General features: G+C 35.4%; 1 protein-coding gene across 4 annotated transcripts in view; it reads left to right on the top strand.

Annotated features, from left to right (window-relative positions):
* FBXL4 (F-box and leucine rich repeat protein 4) overlaps positions 1-16,860 on the top strand; it is a 70,074-nt gene that overhangs the window by 39,618 nt on the left and 13,596 nt on the right. For all 4 annotated transcript variants that reach the window (XM_061206966.1, XM_061206965.1, XM_061206964.1 and 1 more), the window contains one exon: positions 5,687-5,900. In XM_061206966.1, the coding sequence (XP_061062949.1) occupies positions 5,687-5,900 (214 nt within the window). The remainder of the gene's footprint in view (positions 1-5,686; positions 5,901-16,860) is intronic.

The following is a 16,860-nucleotide window of genomic DNA, read 5'->3' on the forward strand; positions in this document are numbered from 1 at the left end:
TTGGTATCAGTAAGCATTATTTTACATTATAAGGACCTTTGGGTGTTTTAATCCCTCATAGCTCTTTTTTCAATGTTTCCCACCATTAGGAACTTACTGTTTGTTTTCACTCTTGGTGTGTAAGGCATTATGGTGAGTGTTGTGGACCATGTAAAGAGATAGATAATATAGTTCCTGCTACAGAAAAGATAAAGATATAAGAATAAACATTTAAACATATCCTTCCTATATTTTTATAAATAAAATAACAGGGAGGCGACTAATGAGTATAGACATTAAACAAAATATTGGTAATGAATGGCTGAAGTCCAGCTTCTTCGGCAAAATGTTGCATATAACCATGGTATAATGAATAAAATGTAGAGATAGTATTAAATCAGTTTTTAAAAACTCTTTATGTAGCTTCTTCTGGTGCATGAGCAGAAACATAAGTTGTGAGAAGAAGACCGCAATGCTATTTTTAAAATTTTAGACACGTGATGGATAAAGATCTTCTTTTATGAGGTTAAAGCTCCAATCTACTTTCTCACCAGCAATTTCTCTTCCATTTTCAATTCAGCCATTTAGTTGCCATGGGGCTGTTTAAATAATCACAAAAGTACATACATAAATTTAAGTTTTCCATGTTTCACAGGAGTATTTCAGCCAGTAAAACCATAAATCTTGATAGCATTCCTTTAAGTGTAGTCATTGTTCTCATTAAGAAAATAAAAAGGTTAAATAACAGGAAGAGAGAATCTTTTTTTGGGTGGGAGATACTGGAGTTTTGCCTACTGCTTGCTGTTGGCCCCCTTGACTCGACTGCTGAATTGATAGTCATTATGGCTTATAGGCAGCATTCCCAGAATAAACAGTAAATATTCATGGCTTGATTATTAATGAATAATCTATGAGTAAGTATGGTCTATTTATGCTCATTACTGTGAAGAAGACTTACTTGTAATACTTTAAAGGAAAAAAGTACATTTTTAAAATAGAGACCAATGATGATGAGCTTGCTTTTTGAGTAAGTCTTTGGGAAAAGTTCGATATAGTTTATTTTTGTTACCTAAAAACCTTATCTTCACAAGCTGGAATTGTTTCACTGGATTTTAAAGAACTTAGGAATTTATTTTATTCAAAATAACAGGGAAATTGGAATAATAAGAACTTAAAACTTTTAATCAGTTGTTAAAATCCTATTCTATCTACAGATTTGTGATTTGTAACTTCAAGTACTGCTCATTTATATCATTATTCATTAAAATCACATCTACTGTAATTCCACTTTTCTCTTATAATACACTTCCCTAAAGTCTCGGATATTCCTTTGCCTCCCTGCCTGTTTGTGCTCTGAGGCTTAACCATATCATTCTGACGTTCAGAAAGTCTTAGGTTCTGTTTATTTTTCCTCTATCGTTTTTCTTCAGATAGTTGCTCAAAATAATCACCTTGAGCTCCACCTCAGTTATGTAGAGATTTCTATCCCTCACCCTTCTACTTGTTCCCTTCAGAAAACATTATTGGATGCTTTCTAGATTTAAGAACTTGATGTTTTGACACAGAGCTACAGTTTTATGGACTAGAGAGCTTTTTGCTTATTCATATATTTGTTTATTCAGTTGCCTGCCTGTGTTTTACACTGTTGTCTCTTTTAGATGGTCAATTCCTAGAGATTAAAGACAATTTAAGACTTTCTTTTCCACTTCCTTCTACCATTGCTAGATAGTACCGTACACAGTTAAGCAAGAAGTTTTGTTTTTAATGACTTTATTTTGGATCAACTATAGTAAATAATGCTCCAGCTATTTGGGATTAAAATTATCTTAAATATACTGTCTCATAAAACTCAAGTGAGTCAGCTAACAAAACATGAGATTAGCGATCAGAAGCCGTGGATATTTATACCTAATTCTCCCCTTTACCTTGATACTTCAGGCAGCTTGTAAGGATTAGTGCCTTTTATTTTGTGATGAATAAACTCAGATTAAATCATTCATTCATGTGATGTTAATTATTTTAGGGTGCAAGTTACCATTTAGTAAATTACTTTTTATGTACTTATATTAATCTGGACAAATGAATTCACCTCATAAAGATAAGCAATTTATTTCTCTCTCCAGAGACTCCATTTCTCGTAGCAAGAGACCTCGTTTAGGGATTGTTTATCTGAACTTAGGTCTTCTCTTAATACCCTCAGTATCAAGAAATACTTGATGAGAATTCATAACATGGTATGAACAGGCTGCAGGAAGTAGACAAGCTATAATTCTCCTTTCAAGTGACCAGTATCACAATTGAGATGAATAAATAGATGACCAAGACAAAAACATGTATGTAATTATGCGTTAAAATAAAACTTTATGAGGAGCATTAAGGAAAGAAACAAGAGTTGTGTTCAGCTAATTAATTGATTCTGCTGCTAATTCTGCCTTCTTGGAGTGGAAATATTATGAAAAAGTAGGTAGTGTAGATCTTGTAAGTTTAGGAAGAGAGACTATGGGGATATTGACCAAATAATCTCAGTAAAAATATGCAATATAGAAAAAGGAAGAGAGAGAGTCATAAAGGTAGATAAGCATGATCATTATCTTCATTGTGCTTCCAAATTTTTTCATTCATTCAATCAATTTGGGATGTTTTCTAGTCTATTAACAGTTGGCTTTCTGGTGATTTACTTTCTATCTTTAGAAGGGAAAAGTTCATTAATGAGAGCAAAGAGAAAAGAAATGTCAAAGTATTCCAAGTCCAATACCAAAAAGAATTGTAGAACAAAGTGCTTTGCCAAATAATGAAGACCTTCAAGAGATAAGATGCCTAAAGATTTTAATTTTAAGAGTTAATATACTCATTTAACTTTTGTAATCTGCAAATAATTTTAGAAGTATCAAATCAAAATAGGATACTCCAGATCTCTGACACCCTACATTCATTTCTAGATTGCTAGCTTATAAATAGTGAAGAAGTAGCCATAACTACGATGTATACTCAGAGTAAGGTAAAAACGTTAATTTTGTCATATTTCTTAGGGGTAGTTTGACCCTCTTAAGGGAAAAATTCTCTGAGTCCATAAAACTTAGTCTGTTCCAGAGTAGAGGAAATTTAAATTCTTCAAATGAATTTTCACCATTGGAAGATATATTCAACAAAGTCATCCAGTGTTTTTTACATGCCTGACATCATGCTAAGTATTGGGTATACCCAAGAATCTGTTCCAATTGCCGAAGGATTTGAGGCACCTTATAAAACTCAATGTAAACAAATCAGTATGTAAGGAAACTGTGGTTAACAGAAAAATAAATTATGGTTGAGAAACAGGTGAGCCTGAGTTCAGTTCAGTATGAAGAAGGTATGTCATAATGTAGTACACACTGCCTCCCTTTGAAATAGATCCTGAGTCTGAATATTGAGCACCACCTTCAGTGCCACCACCGGGTCCAGTGCACCATCCTCTCTTCCCTGAATATGGTCGTGGTGTCCTGAGGGTCCCCCTGTTTTTACCCCTGTTCTCCTTCAGTCTGTTCTCCGCACAGAAACCGGGGTGACCCTGTTAAAATACAAGCAGGTTGTGCCACACCTCTGCTCAACACCCTCTGATGATTGAGGATCCCATCTCCCTCAAAATAAAAGCCAGAGTCTTTATAGGACACGCACTCTGAACTGCCCCTTACCTCTCTGATCTGCTCCCCATCTCCCTCTCACTTTGAGCCTCCTTACTCTAGGCATTGTCTGAGCTATCCTGCCTCAGCTGTTGTGCCTGCCCCTCCCTTTGCCTGGAGTGCTGCTTCTCCAGGGAACTGCTTTGCTCACCCTCTCACTTCCTTTGGGTCTTGATTCGCCTTCTCAGTGAGGCTTCCCTTACCACTCTGTCTACCCTGGACACTTCCTGTTGTCCTTCTCTGCTTTTATTTTCTCCTTGGCACTTTTCACTCTCTGATATACTATTAATTTTACTCATTTAATTTATTTGTTTATGGTCTACCTCTCCTACCAAAATGTAAGTAAGCCCCATGAGAGCAGGAACTTTGCTTTACCCACTGCCAACTTCCAAGTGCCTAGAGTAATGCCTGGGTCATAGTTGGAGCTCAATAAATATTTGTTGAGTGAATGAATTAAGGTGCTTGATGCAAACTGGCAATTTAGCTACTAAAATAGCAAAGGACACAGCAGTGAGACAGGTCGGAGGAATTTAAGGAGAGGGAATAGCGTGAGGACTATCTGAGAATTTGAAGGAAGGTGAGGGCGGTTGTGTGAAATGCCACAATAAATCAGGTAATACAAGGAATGGAAAGAAAGGCCGTTTAATTTGGCATTTAAAAGGAAAGGATGAATTTAGGGAGAGCAGAACATACGCTGCAATGGATTAAGAGTAAAGGGATGTTCTTGGATGTTTGGGTGTAAATAAGATGTGTGGGCTACTGAGTTATTTGCAACATTTAAAATAAATTTGTAGCAATTAAATTTTTTAATTGTTGTTTGAATGTGTGTTGGCCAAGATTTCACTTTTCTTTTAATGTTCGTGGGGTACTTTGGTCTTTGCAAACTGCTTTCACATTATTGTGGGATGTTCAAAACCGCAAACAGTGTGGTGAATGCTGTTAACATATTTCTAGTCTGCCTTCTACATCTGAGGAAATGCTGAGACTTGGGTAAATGCCTTTTCCAAGGTCACATGCTAGGAAGTGGTGGAACAGGGCAAAATATCCATCTTTTGACTTAGAAGTCTAGTGTTACTTCCTTTACTTTCATAAGTGATTGATTTAGTCAGTTGTATTTTGCATGTGTATTTGTAAGCTAATAATTAAATCATGTAGAAAAAAGATGCGGCATAAATAAAATAACAGTATATGACTGATGTGACACTGAGATGGGCAAGAAAATGTCAAGAGACCTGGACAGGGATGAGTGGTGCGCTTGTTTAAGGGATAAACAAACACACCACTTGTTGATAAAGTTTCAGGGATATGAATACTCGTAGGCTCGCATTTTACTTTTATTATCAGACGATGATTATGGACAGGACTGTTTTCCCCCCATCTGTAATGTAATGAAGATAAATATTGTTATTCCTACTCTGATAAAGGGTTTTGTGTCCTCCACATGAAGTTATTTCTGTGTATTTTGTGTGAAGCTGCAATTGAATATCTTGTAATAATTTCAGCATCCGTCTAGGTGTTAATAGTATCAGTTACAAGGAACATATCTCAACAGTATAGTTAAACCAACCCAGAAATTTTCTTAGTTGAGAGGAGGCTAGTCTGATTTGTTTTGAGGTCATTTAGAGATGGCACTTTGTGTGCCACATTCAAAATAAATTCTCCAGTACTGAATGGGTACTGTTTAGGGAGAAATATCTTCCAAGAGTTTAGAGTTTTGTTATGGTTTGTTTATTGGCTCTGCCAGCTCAGATGTGAATTACAGGTAAGTAGAAGAAAAACACCCTCTGCTTTCTTAATTTCCCACTTAGCAGTAGCTGACTTTTTATGTGATGTGAATCCATTTTATCTTCTTAGGTTGATATATTTTAGCCTAACCGTGCCTGTTTTGGCATGCAGTAAATGAGAATTTAAGTGAAACAAGTTTTTTATTTTCCCTAATAGAAATCTGTTCTTCTGAAGGTGTCTGCTTAGAGTCGATATAATTCCAAAGTACTTGCAAAAAATATCTTTTGGTTTTATGAAATTCACATGGAACATTGTTTTTACAGGTTTCTGAAGGTCTGTGGATCTGAATTAGTGCGTCTTGAATTATCTTGCAGCCACTTCCTTAATGAAACTTGCTTGGAGATTATTTCTGAGATGTGTCCAAATCTACAGGACTTAAATCTCTCATCCTGTGATAAACTACCACCTCAGGCTTTCAACCACATTGCCAAATTATGTGGCCTTAAACGACTCGTTCTCTATCGAACAAAAGTAGAGGTAAGATTTACACCTCTGCTAGTGTTAATAGCCAACCGAATATTTGTTACCTGTAATTACTCATAATAATGTGATTTCTGATTTTCAAATAGTTTAAGTGTATGATGCAACCTGACTATTCTAAAATCATTAGAGCTGGCTGATTCAGTCATTTCAGAATTAGTCTATTGTGTTGTGTTTTTTTTTTCATTTTAAGAAAATGTTATCCTCTGTGCTCTTAGAATTTTTGTAATGCTGTTCATGTTTCTAGATAAAGAAGCAAGCAATGGGCTGAGGTGAGCCGAAATGCTGGCAGGGAATGAATTAGAGAAAGAGGTGGGAGGAAAGTATGTAGGAGAACATTTGCTTGGAGTGGGAGGAAGCAAAGTGGAATTTATCCAGGACCAGACTTTGGAGTTAAAATCCCTAATACATAGTTTAGGAGTCTCATTAAAGAAGAATGGAGTCATATAATATTTATTGATCTGCTTGCTTTTTTTCACATAGCTCTAGGACATCTTACCAGGTCATTACATATACTACCACCTGACTGTTTTCATTTTTTTTTTTTTATTGGAGTATAATTGCTTTACAATGTTGTGTTAGTTTCTACTGTAGAACAAAGTGAATCAGCTACATGTATACATATTACATTTTACCATAATCTACTGAACTGTTCCCAAAATGGTCAACATATCAGTTTTTCCAGCTGTTTTTCTTTTACAAACCATCTAGCAATAACATTATTTTGCACAGAGTTTTATATGTACCGGTTATTATTGCTATAGGATAGAGTTCTGTAGGTGGTATATCTGGTCACAGTATGTGCCTGGGCCCCTGTGGTAAACATCCACTTACTGCCATATACTTGTTTCCTCTAATCCAGTCATGTTGGCCTTATTTCTATTCCTTGAACATTCTGATCCAGTCCCAGCTCACAGCTTTTTCTCCTCTGCCTGTCTGGAATATCCTTCCAGCTCGTTACATGGCTGCCCTCTTCTCAACTCAATGTCCAACTTAAATATTTTTTTTTCAGAGATGGCTTCTTAGACATTGATAAAAGGTAACCCTCCCCCCCTTCTAGTTTGCTTCTGTCATATCACCCACAGTGTATTTTCTTTTTAGCAACTTTATCACTATGAGATTATCTTATTGGTTTTCATACTATCACCTGTCTCCTCACATTGGGATATAAGTTTCATGAAGGTAGGACCCTTGTCTGTCTTTTTCATTGCCGTGTTCCTGGTATCTAGTATCATACTTGGTAAAGATTGGCCATTCAGTAAATATTTAAATGAATGCATAAGATAGCCAGATTACTTTTCCAAAATGGTGTACCCCACTCTAGTGACCCCTTGCTTGTCTTGAATGTTGCCTTGGCCAAGTATTCAATCTCTCTGTTTCCTCATATCTAAAGTGGAGATAATAAAAATACAGATCTCATAGGGTCATTGTGAGAATTAATTAGATGTAATGTACTTAGAGGGTGTTGAACACATAGTAAACTCTCAATAAATATTAGCTACTAATAACAGTAATAAGAGTATAATATTACTATGGCAGTTTTGTAGTATGTTTTACTATGTGTTAGGAAAATCTCTCTATTCTTTTTAAACTTAAAAAAAAATCCTTGTGTATTATTCTTTCAGATATATCTTTCAGCAAGGATTTTATTAGCAGTACCTTTATTATATTTCATTTTGCTCTTTAATAAGGCTTCCTATCTGTTCATATAGGTCTTGTTTTACATCCAAGAACAGGTTATAGTTTTCTTCACTTAGGTTTTATATCTTTCTGGTTAAATTTAACCCTTGTATTTTTTAGTCTCAGATACTATTTTCTTTTATTTAATTTTAATTGGTTATTGTTAATATAAAGAAAAATTAGCCTTTTGTGTATTTATCTTGTATCTGCTCACCTTACTGAATGCTTATAATTGTTCTAATAACTTATGTCTTTTGGGTTTTCTAATGATACAATTATATAATCTGGAAATTAGTATACTTTTTCTTTCTGTTCCAATATTTAAAGTGTTGCTACATTAAGTAGAACTTCATAAATAATGTAGAATAATAGAGTCACAATAGGTATACCAGTTGTATTTCTAATATAGAGGGAATTTTTTTTCTTTTTTTAATATTTATATAACAAATATTTGCATGCCTGTTATGTGCCAGGCACTGCTCTAGACACTGGGACTTCATTAGTGAACTAAATAGAAATTCCTCATGTAGCTTACTAATTTTATATATTGTTTGATGTTTCTTTCTGATAAGTAGTCTTTATCCTTCTCATTTGATTAAGAATATTTTTATCAAAAATGTATATTGTATTTAAAAATTTTAAAGCCTCCATTACCACACTGATCTTTTTTCTTCTTCTATTTATTAATATAATGACATGTTGAACAATCCTTACATTCCTGCGGTAATTCCTACGTGTTTTAACTTAATACATAGCTGGGTTATTTTCCTAATGTTTTGGAGCCAAGCTTTATCACTTAGAATCCAATATTTCGGATTCTAGCTTTATCACGTATGAATTATGTTACCTTGAGAAAGGTTCTTGACCCCTTGTGCTTCAGTAAAGTGAAGATAATGATAGTATGCCTTTCAAAGAGTTGTTATGAGGATTAACTGATTTAATATATATAAAGTGTCTACAACAGTACCTGGTTCATTGTAAATATTCTTTAAGAGTTAAGACTTATCAATACTTTTTACATCTGCCTTCTTCAATGAAATTGAGCTGTGTTTTTCCTTTTCATGCCATTTTATCAGGTTTGGAGCTAAGATTATGACACCTTAGCAAAATGATTTGTGACATTGACATCTTTTTCTTGGATCTGGAATAACTTTAACAAATGAGAATTATCTGTTAGATAGAATTTATCTATAAAACCATCTGGGTGTATAGCATTTTTTATTGGTAGATCAGAGTAGATATCTTAGCTTGACATAGTTTTTAAACTAATCTATGGAAGTCTGAATATAGTATTCCTGGTCTGGGGCAAAATTTTTACCTAGAGTTTAACTGGTGACCTGCTTTGTTGGAAAGAAGACTTTGATTCTAGTTCTGGCCCTACCAGTGACAAGCTTAACTCACATAGTCTCTCAAATTCCAAGATTCTTTCTTTGTAAAATGAGAGGACTATTGTCCCTGAATGCCAGTTTAAAGATAGTGTTAGCCCATGTTTTCACTGGTCTGTGGTGAAATGACTTGTCATTTATGTGGGTGTAAAATTGTCAGCTGTCTTTTCTTGGGTAGACCTATCTGTTCTGAAATTATGCCACACCTGCTTTTTACTGGTGTATTTACTGTTTTATATTGCTCTGTGTGTCTGATATCCTCTGAGCAAGATGATACCTCATTTTAAAATATTCTGATTAAATTTAACTTTAAGAAGAAATGTAGCATAGTTCATTAATAAGTGAACCTTCGGGAAGAAAAATCGGGTAAAAACCAAGAAATTATATCAACTTGCTAGGCATCTTACATCTGTGATGATTTGTAAAAATATATTCCATGTGATGCTTTTAAAATGTCATAAATTAACAGGATCTAAGTGTCAGGGAATCATTACATAGTCCACAGTTTTCTTCCATTTACCCCAAGAAACTGATAGAATATGACTACATATTTTTTAAAAAGTGTGATTTATAGGAATTGAGAAGATTTCATCTTTCAAGAGTGGAGACCTATACATATGTATCCAAGTCTAAATAGCGTCAGCTCAGCTTCCCTCAGTTACTTAAACATAGATGTGAAATCACTGTATGACTGCATTAAGTAAAATTTGGTTTGTACCATATGTTACTACCTATTAAAGTTTGTTTTTATTAGTCTATCTGCTAAAATACCATAAAATCATTTATAAATTTACCCTACACAATTTTTCTGACATTTAGTACATAGAAAAAAATCATAAAATTGATTTTCATTGATCTACAGTTGACTTACAATAAAATAAAAAATAGTGTCATCTTAGTGATATAAATGGCAAAATTCAAAATTGAGAAAAACCTACCCAGGCAGTGTTTACTTTTACAGCTTCCCAGCTCTCTCTGCCTATACTTTATTCACTTCTGTTATCTTGTCATTCTTGGGATCTGCATCAGACTCCCCCACGGGCACCAAGTAACTCAGAGGAATAAAGGGAAAAGACAACACAATCAGCTGGTCTCTTTTAAAACAAACAGAAGCCACAGCACTGGTATTCGCATCAATCTATAAGCACCTCCCTTGTCACTTAGGCAAAGCATTATGTCACGCCCTTTTCCCTTCCATATGTTCACTGCTTCAGTCCTGCACTCAATGATGTTGGTGGATGAGAGAAAACAGAGTGAGAAGACAAGATTTAGGGGATTGGCTTCTCTCTAAACCTTCCACATAATCACTGGCAGTACTTTCAGATGTTACAAACTGTCTTGGAAAGAAGGAATAGCAGTTGACTTCAGATGCCTCTGATGGCTCTAAGGAAATATATGAGGAGAAAAAGAAGATATGAATTTGAACTTCCTGGGAGAGGTTTTTTTTTTTTAAAGGAATACAAATTATCCAGTGCCACTTTTACCCTTGTTTTTCTAAACACTACATAATTATAAAATAAGCAAAAATTAGTATTTAAAAATGTTGACTCTATTATAGCATATAATCTTCAGAGAGGTCAGATTTATGATGTAGTAGAGTTATATTTATGTGCCTATATATAATTTACATTAATAAATGTAATGTATTTATGCCATTTTATAAGATTGAAGCAAATCTGTGTGCATAGTGAATATAGCTTTAGGGGATATTGGAGACCTGGGTTTTAGTCCCAAAGTTTGGGAAAACTTACTGAATACGTTGTTTGCCGTCCTAGACATTTCGCATATTATTTAATCCTTTACACTAGTCTAATGAGAGTAGATGTTACTCTTAAATCTTACAGATGATGAAATGAAGGTCCCAAAAGATTAATGTTTCCCAGTGGCACAGAGCAATAAGTTAGAGTCCGGATTTGAACCCAGATTTGGTGGCCTCAGAGTTACAGTGAAAATTGTAAGATACATAAGAGCATAGAGTAGTAGTTATTCTAATAGCTTGGCTGCCTCTATCTAAAATAGAGCTTTTCTCTTTACCACTTAATCCTTTTCTAATCCGTAATTGGTAAGGAAATATAACATTGTAAATAAGATACACAACATTTTGATCCAGTGTAAAATGCAAACTATTAAATAGTTATATTCTGTAAACATTTTCTAGTCTAAAATACCTACTATAGACAAATGGACTTTTGCCTTTTATTTTTATTATGAACAAACTTAGTTTGAAGTCTTAGTTCTGAATTTATAATAACAGTTATTCAAATTACATTTCATATCATTTAAGTAATAGTTTGTAGAATCCATACATAATGAACTACCTCAAGCAAATGGTTTATATAGATAGGCCAACTCTCAATATTACACTATAGTGGGGAGCAGCATTGGTACATATAATTTCCCCAAATATTTTAGCATGTAAAGTGGTGCACTGTTGATGTCTAGGTAGTGTGTTCTTAAATGGTGAGGTATAGCCAGGCATATTGCAGGTCTGGTTACTCAATAAGAATGAGAATGCAGGAGAACAAAACTATAGTAGGGTCAGAATTGCCTTATATGCACGTAGGTAGATCCTGGTGTGCTGCTGTGGCACCTCCCTGAGCCAGTGGTGAAACAGGCAGTGGGCCCAGGGCACTGGGCTTCTCTCTACCTGACATTTTACCAACAAGGCCTGCTGCGTTGACCACTGAGCCTCATGTGTAACCTTGTCAGACACTGGGGCTATATCCCAGTACATTGTACTGCTTAATTGCTGCTTTGGTAGTCAACTATGTGAGAGCAACCTTAAAACAAGCCCCAAGTGTCATTGTCACCAGTTTTTGAGCCCAGCCTTTTATGATCTGGCCTAGCTCATTAAGATTTTTCTCCCCAGCTCCACTGCTTTGGCTAATACCATAGCTAGTACCCTATAGTGAGAGGAAGCGGCAGTAGGACCTTGTTCAGACTTTAGGTATGGTTAAAACTGCTTAGCAGTGAGGTCTGGGTGTTGATTCAGACATTATTTGATAATTTAAAAGCTGGGAAGATATTTGTTATTTGGTCTGTATCAGAGACCAATGTCAAAAACCTCAGTCCTAGAGAGTTCCAAGATGGTGGAGGAGTAGGAGGACGTGGAGTTCATCTCTCTCTACGGATGCATCAGGAATACATCTACAGATGCAACAGTTCTCACAGAACACCAGCTAAACACTAGCAGAAGACCTTGGACACTGGCAAAGACTATAAAGATCCCCGTATAACTGGGTATGATGAAAGAAAGAAGGGAGAAGGAGGGGGAGAGGAAGCGGGACAGGACCTGCATCCCGGGGGGTGTGGGGGTGGGAAGCTGAAGCAGGGGAGAGATTCCCGCATCCGGGGAAGACCCCTCACTGATGGGGAAATCGGTTGGGACAGAAGGGAAGCATTTGAGGCTGTCGGAGGAGGGTGAAGCGACCAATCTGTGGCAGATGGGACAGAATGAAAAAACTCAGTCCTTCTCTTGGCTTTCCCACTTGAAAGATTTTTGTGCTTGGGTAAGTCACTTAAACTAAGCTAAAAGTTTATTTATCTGTTAAAAAAAAACCTTACCCTATCACATAGGCTACTGAGAAGACCAAATTAGGTCGTACATGTAAACGACAACAACACACTTTATAAATTAGATGGACTTGTGTAAATGTGAAAATGATAGTATAGGTTTACTCAGCATAGTCCTACACAATTATTCCCAACTTTGTGAAGTATTCTTATAGGTCTTCCTAAATAGGAATATCTTTTCCATCATGTGCTGAGAGAGATTTAGGCCTAATTACTGCTTTCACACTTATGATCTGTTTCTGGTAAAAGGAATGTTCATTCCTAACTTACAAACTCCCTAATGGGAGGTACCATGTTTGACTGTTTACTTTTTACAACCAGTACGTAGAACAGTGTCTGGTATTCACTATAGTGAATATATCTAGTAGATATTCAGTAAACTTGTGATGAATGAATGAGTGATAACTCTCGCTTGTCAATTCATTTTTTCTTTATTTGCTAAGTTAATAAGCATAAGTTTGTCTTTCTACAGAATAACCACATCAACTAAGCAGAGGGGTGGGTGGATCTACAACTTGGAAAACTTGTAAGAAAATATTTGAACTGTATTTGTCCAGAATTTTTAGCTCTAAAAAATAGTGAAATATAGTTCTATTTGTTTTGTTAGTTTATTTCGTGAGATCTTTTTCTTTCTTTAGGTATGCTTAGGATTGTGATGAAAAATCACTTCATCAGAGAAATAGCAAATGTCTTCTTATAACATCAACCAGAAAAAGAAAATCATTAAATAACCTCTTTTCAGAGTTAGAGGTATACATTTGTTGAATTTCAGTAGTTGCGGAGCAGTGAATGTATGCCTGGTGAAAAACAAGATAGTACTAGGTGATGGAGAGACAGAAATGACCCTCAAGCTGAGATTTAGACCCTGTTTACTGCATGATCCCAGCATAACTAGTGAAATGAGTGGTTAAATGCAGTAATTTTCTTTTTACTGAATTTGGTAGATCTTTTAGTATTGTGTAGGCAAGACTTTTAGGCAAAAGATGGGAACTTAGAACAAACAGGAAGGAGAACTTTAGTTGTACTTAGTTTCTTCTACCATTCGTGACAAAGAAGTAATTATACTAAAGTGAGGTATATAATGATTGGAAAGACTTTAAGTACCTTTAGTCCTTTTCATCTCTATTCACAAGATTCTTATTATTTATGATAAACATTAATTGCAAGTACTTCTTTAGCCATACATGATGATATATTCTTATGAGAGGAAGGCTATAGAAATTTTACTCATTAAATAGACTTTTAAATACTTAAAAGGAAAAAGCTTTTATTTTAAAATAATTTTAGACTTACAAAAAGTTGCATGAAAAGTAGATTTCCCTACTATATGCATATTTTTTTCCTGAACCATTTGAAAATGAGTAGAAGATATAATTCTCTTTTACCCCTGAAGGGACATATACCTGCAACCTGTTCGTAAATACTTGTGCCGTGGGCTGAATTGTGTCTCCCCAAAATTCATATGTTGAAGTCGTAACCCCCATTACCGCATAATGTGACTGTCCTTGGAGGTAGGGCCTTTAAAGAGGTAATTAAGTTAAATGAGGTCATTAGGATGGGGCCTAATCCAATAAGAGCAGTGTCCTTATAAGAAGAGGAGATTAGGACACAGACACACACAGAGGGAAGACCATATGAAAACACTGGAAGGAGATGGCCAGTTTCAAGCCAAGAGGAGAGGCCTTAGAAGAAACTAACCCTGTTGACACCTTGATCTCAGACTTCTAGCCTCCAGAATTGTAAAAATTAATTTCTGTTGTTGAAGCTACCCAGTCTGTGGTACTTTGTCATGGCAGTTCTAGCAAATTGATAAAACTTACAAAGGATAGCATAAGGATAACTTTTTAACATATTGCATAAAAAGTGACTTCAAGAGAAGTCCTTTGCATTGCCTAAAACAATCTGGATTAGTGTTAGGAATTTGAGCCTATTTATCTTTTCTTTGTTTGGGAAAAAATATCTGAAGTTGGGGGTGAGATGGGGCATGATAGGTAGCTCAGGAAGAATGTCATTCTGTTGCTTAGCAGCAGACAAGAAAACCAAGAGTGTTTTTTTAAAAGTTGGAGTTATAAATGGAACACCTGCATCCAGTTTTGATTGCCTCACTTCAAGAATGATAGAGCATAAATTGAAAGAATCTGAAGTAGTGCAAAAACTGATTATAGGTATTGCAGGGGACTAGTATATGACAGTAATCCATAAATGTGGTTCAGCAACTGTTTACTTGGCCTACTAGGCTGGGATGACAGTTTCAAGGACCCCACTGCCTTCATCTTCATGAACCAGAAGACAAACAAAAGTAGCTGATCTTTACTTCTGTTGGATGTCAACACTCTCCTCCTAGTTTCTTTTTTCTGTGCCAGTTTATTCAGCAGAGTGAATATATAAGTAAAAATGCATACCACCCTGTCTGTTAATGAAAGCACCTGAGCTTTCCTACAAAAGATACATAAACTGTCTTTTGCAAACAATATGATTTGACTTAGTGCCATGAATTTGCTTTCTGACACATAGATAATGGTGTTCTCCTGACTGCATTCTTATTTGATTTAGAGAACACATTCCTGTATATTGGTAAGTAGAAGCAGGGATGGTCTTTCTTTTAGTAGAGCAAGTGCATTTAACAGACTTAAGGAAAGGAGTGGCCTCTCACCAGAGCCAGTGCTGATTATTAACTAAGATCGAACAACTGAAGCAGGAAGAACCTACTTTGGTCACCTAAATTGACTAATGCAGGCTGTCATTAGCTGTCACCTAAAAGGCAGTCCATTTCAGACAGATTTGTTTAGCTAGACAACATGTAAAACAAAAGATATTAATAATTACTTTGTTCTTAAACAGAATCAAGAATTAAGATTTTAATAACTTTTAATATATTATATTCTAAAACTAACAAACTTTTAAAAGTCTTTAATATATGTCTCCAGGCAAGAATATGTCTATACTTCTTTTCTATCCTGGATTGCTTTATAGAAGTGCCAGTGGGAAGTGCCAGGCTTTTGGTGGGGTTGGGTGTGTGTGACCTGCATGATGGGCTATGATTCAGTCACAGTTGAGAAGCTTCTTGGGGGGTCAGATTCATTATCATCCACATTCATGACAGTAACCAGTATACCGGGTATAAGAAATCTACCTGGTAAGGACACATTCATTAGAGATAGCTGATTAACACATTCTCTCACTGTTGGCATGTCACAGGGGAAACCAAATTACAGTTATAAGACCTGTCTGGTGAGTTCAGAATGAGAACGGTGAGCATTAGTTATGTGACTTAAATGCTTGAAGGCATCAACACAAAACAGATGGATACCTTCCTCTTAACAGGAAGGAAAGACATGCTTTTGGAAGAAAATAGATAAAGTCTTTGGACCAGTGTACCCTCTTCAACTGAGCATCGTTTAGATGAACAGTGTCAACCAATGTGTGCTTCAGATTCCTATGCTCCCTTGATGGTCCAACCCTTACCCCTCTGATCAAAACATTCTTTCTTTTATATAGGCAATAAGGTTACAGTCAAGTCCAGCTGGTGTGCAAACTGCCGTGACTTTTTGACTGCACATCTCTGCCATCATCCATCATTGGTTGATATGGAAATTGATCAGTTTAGTCATCTGTGAGCAAAGATGTATTCAACTGTATTATTATAGGAGAGATCCACTACAGTGGTAAAAATAGGTTCTGAAAGGAGACTACAGGGCAAGGCAAATGTGTGTGATTTAGTCTTAGGTTTTGTTCTTTCACACATATGGGTTTTTGGAATTTAACACATTATTTGAACCTTATACTAAAATTTCTGAGACTGTGGTCTAGGGTAGGTCTACAGTTAGGTTTAGAGAGCTTCTCTTTTTTTTCCTCAAAGGCATGTATAAGAGCTTTATTAATTTATGTCATTTATGATCTTGAACATTCTCTTTTTAGAGAACAATCAGAAGTCTTACTTTTCCACCACAATGCTGATCTTCAGGTTTAACCTATAAAAGACAATATTATTTTCAAGATGTGATTATGTATCTGTATATAAACTATACCGTATTGTAGATTTAAACTGTATAAAAGAACAATTTGGTTTATAGCAAATATCTATAAAGTAATTGAATTGAAATATTCTAAATATAGTTAGTTTCAAGTACTTTAAATAGGTCTTAAAAGACTTCAACTTTTATTCTATATTTCCCTTCCCCAAATTTAGAGATTGGAACACTGGGGCAAAAAAAAATTAAATTAGAGAAAGAGAAATTCATACATATATGTAGATGGATCTTAAATTACAATAATTGAGTGATTGTGTTCTTAGGATTTCTTTGGTGGTATTTCTTTTG

Source organism: Eubalaena glacialis, chromosome 12 (assembly GCF_028564815.1).
Source record: "Eubalaena glacialis isolate mEubGla1 chromosome 12, mEubGla1.1.hap2.+ XY, whole genome shotgun sequence".
NCBI classification, from domain to species: Eukaryota; Metazoa; Chordata; class Mammalia; order Artiodactyla; family Balaenidae; genus Eubalaena; species Eubalaena glacialis.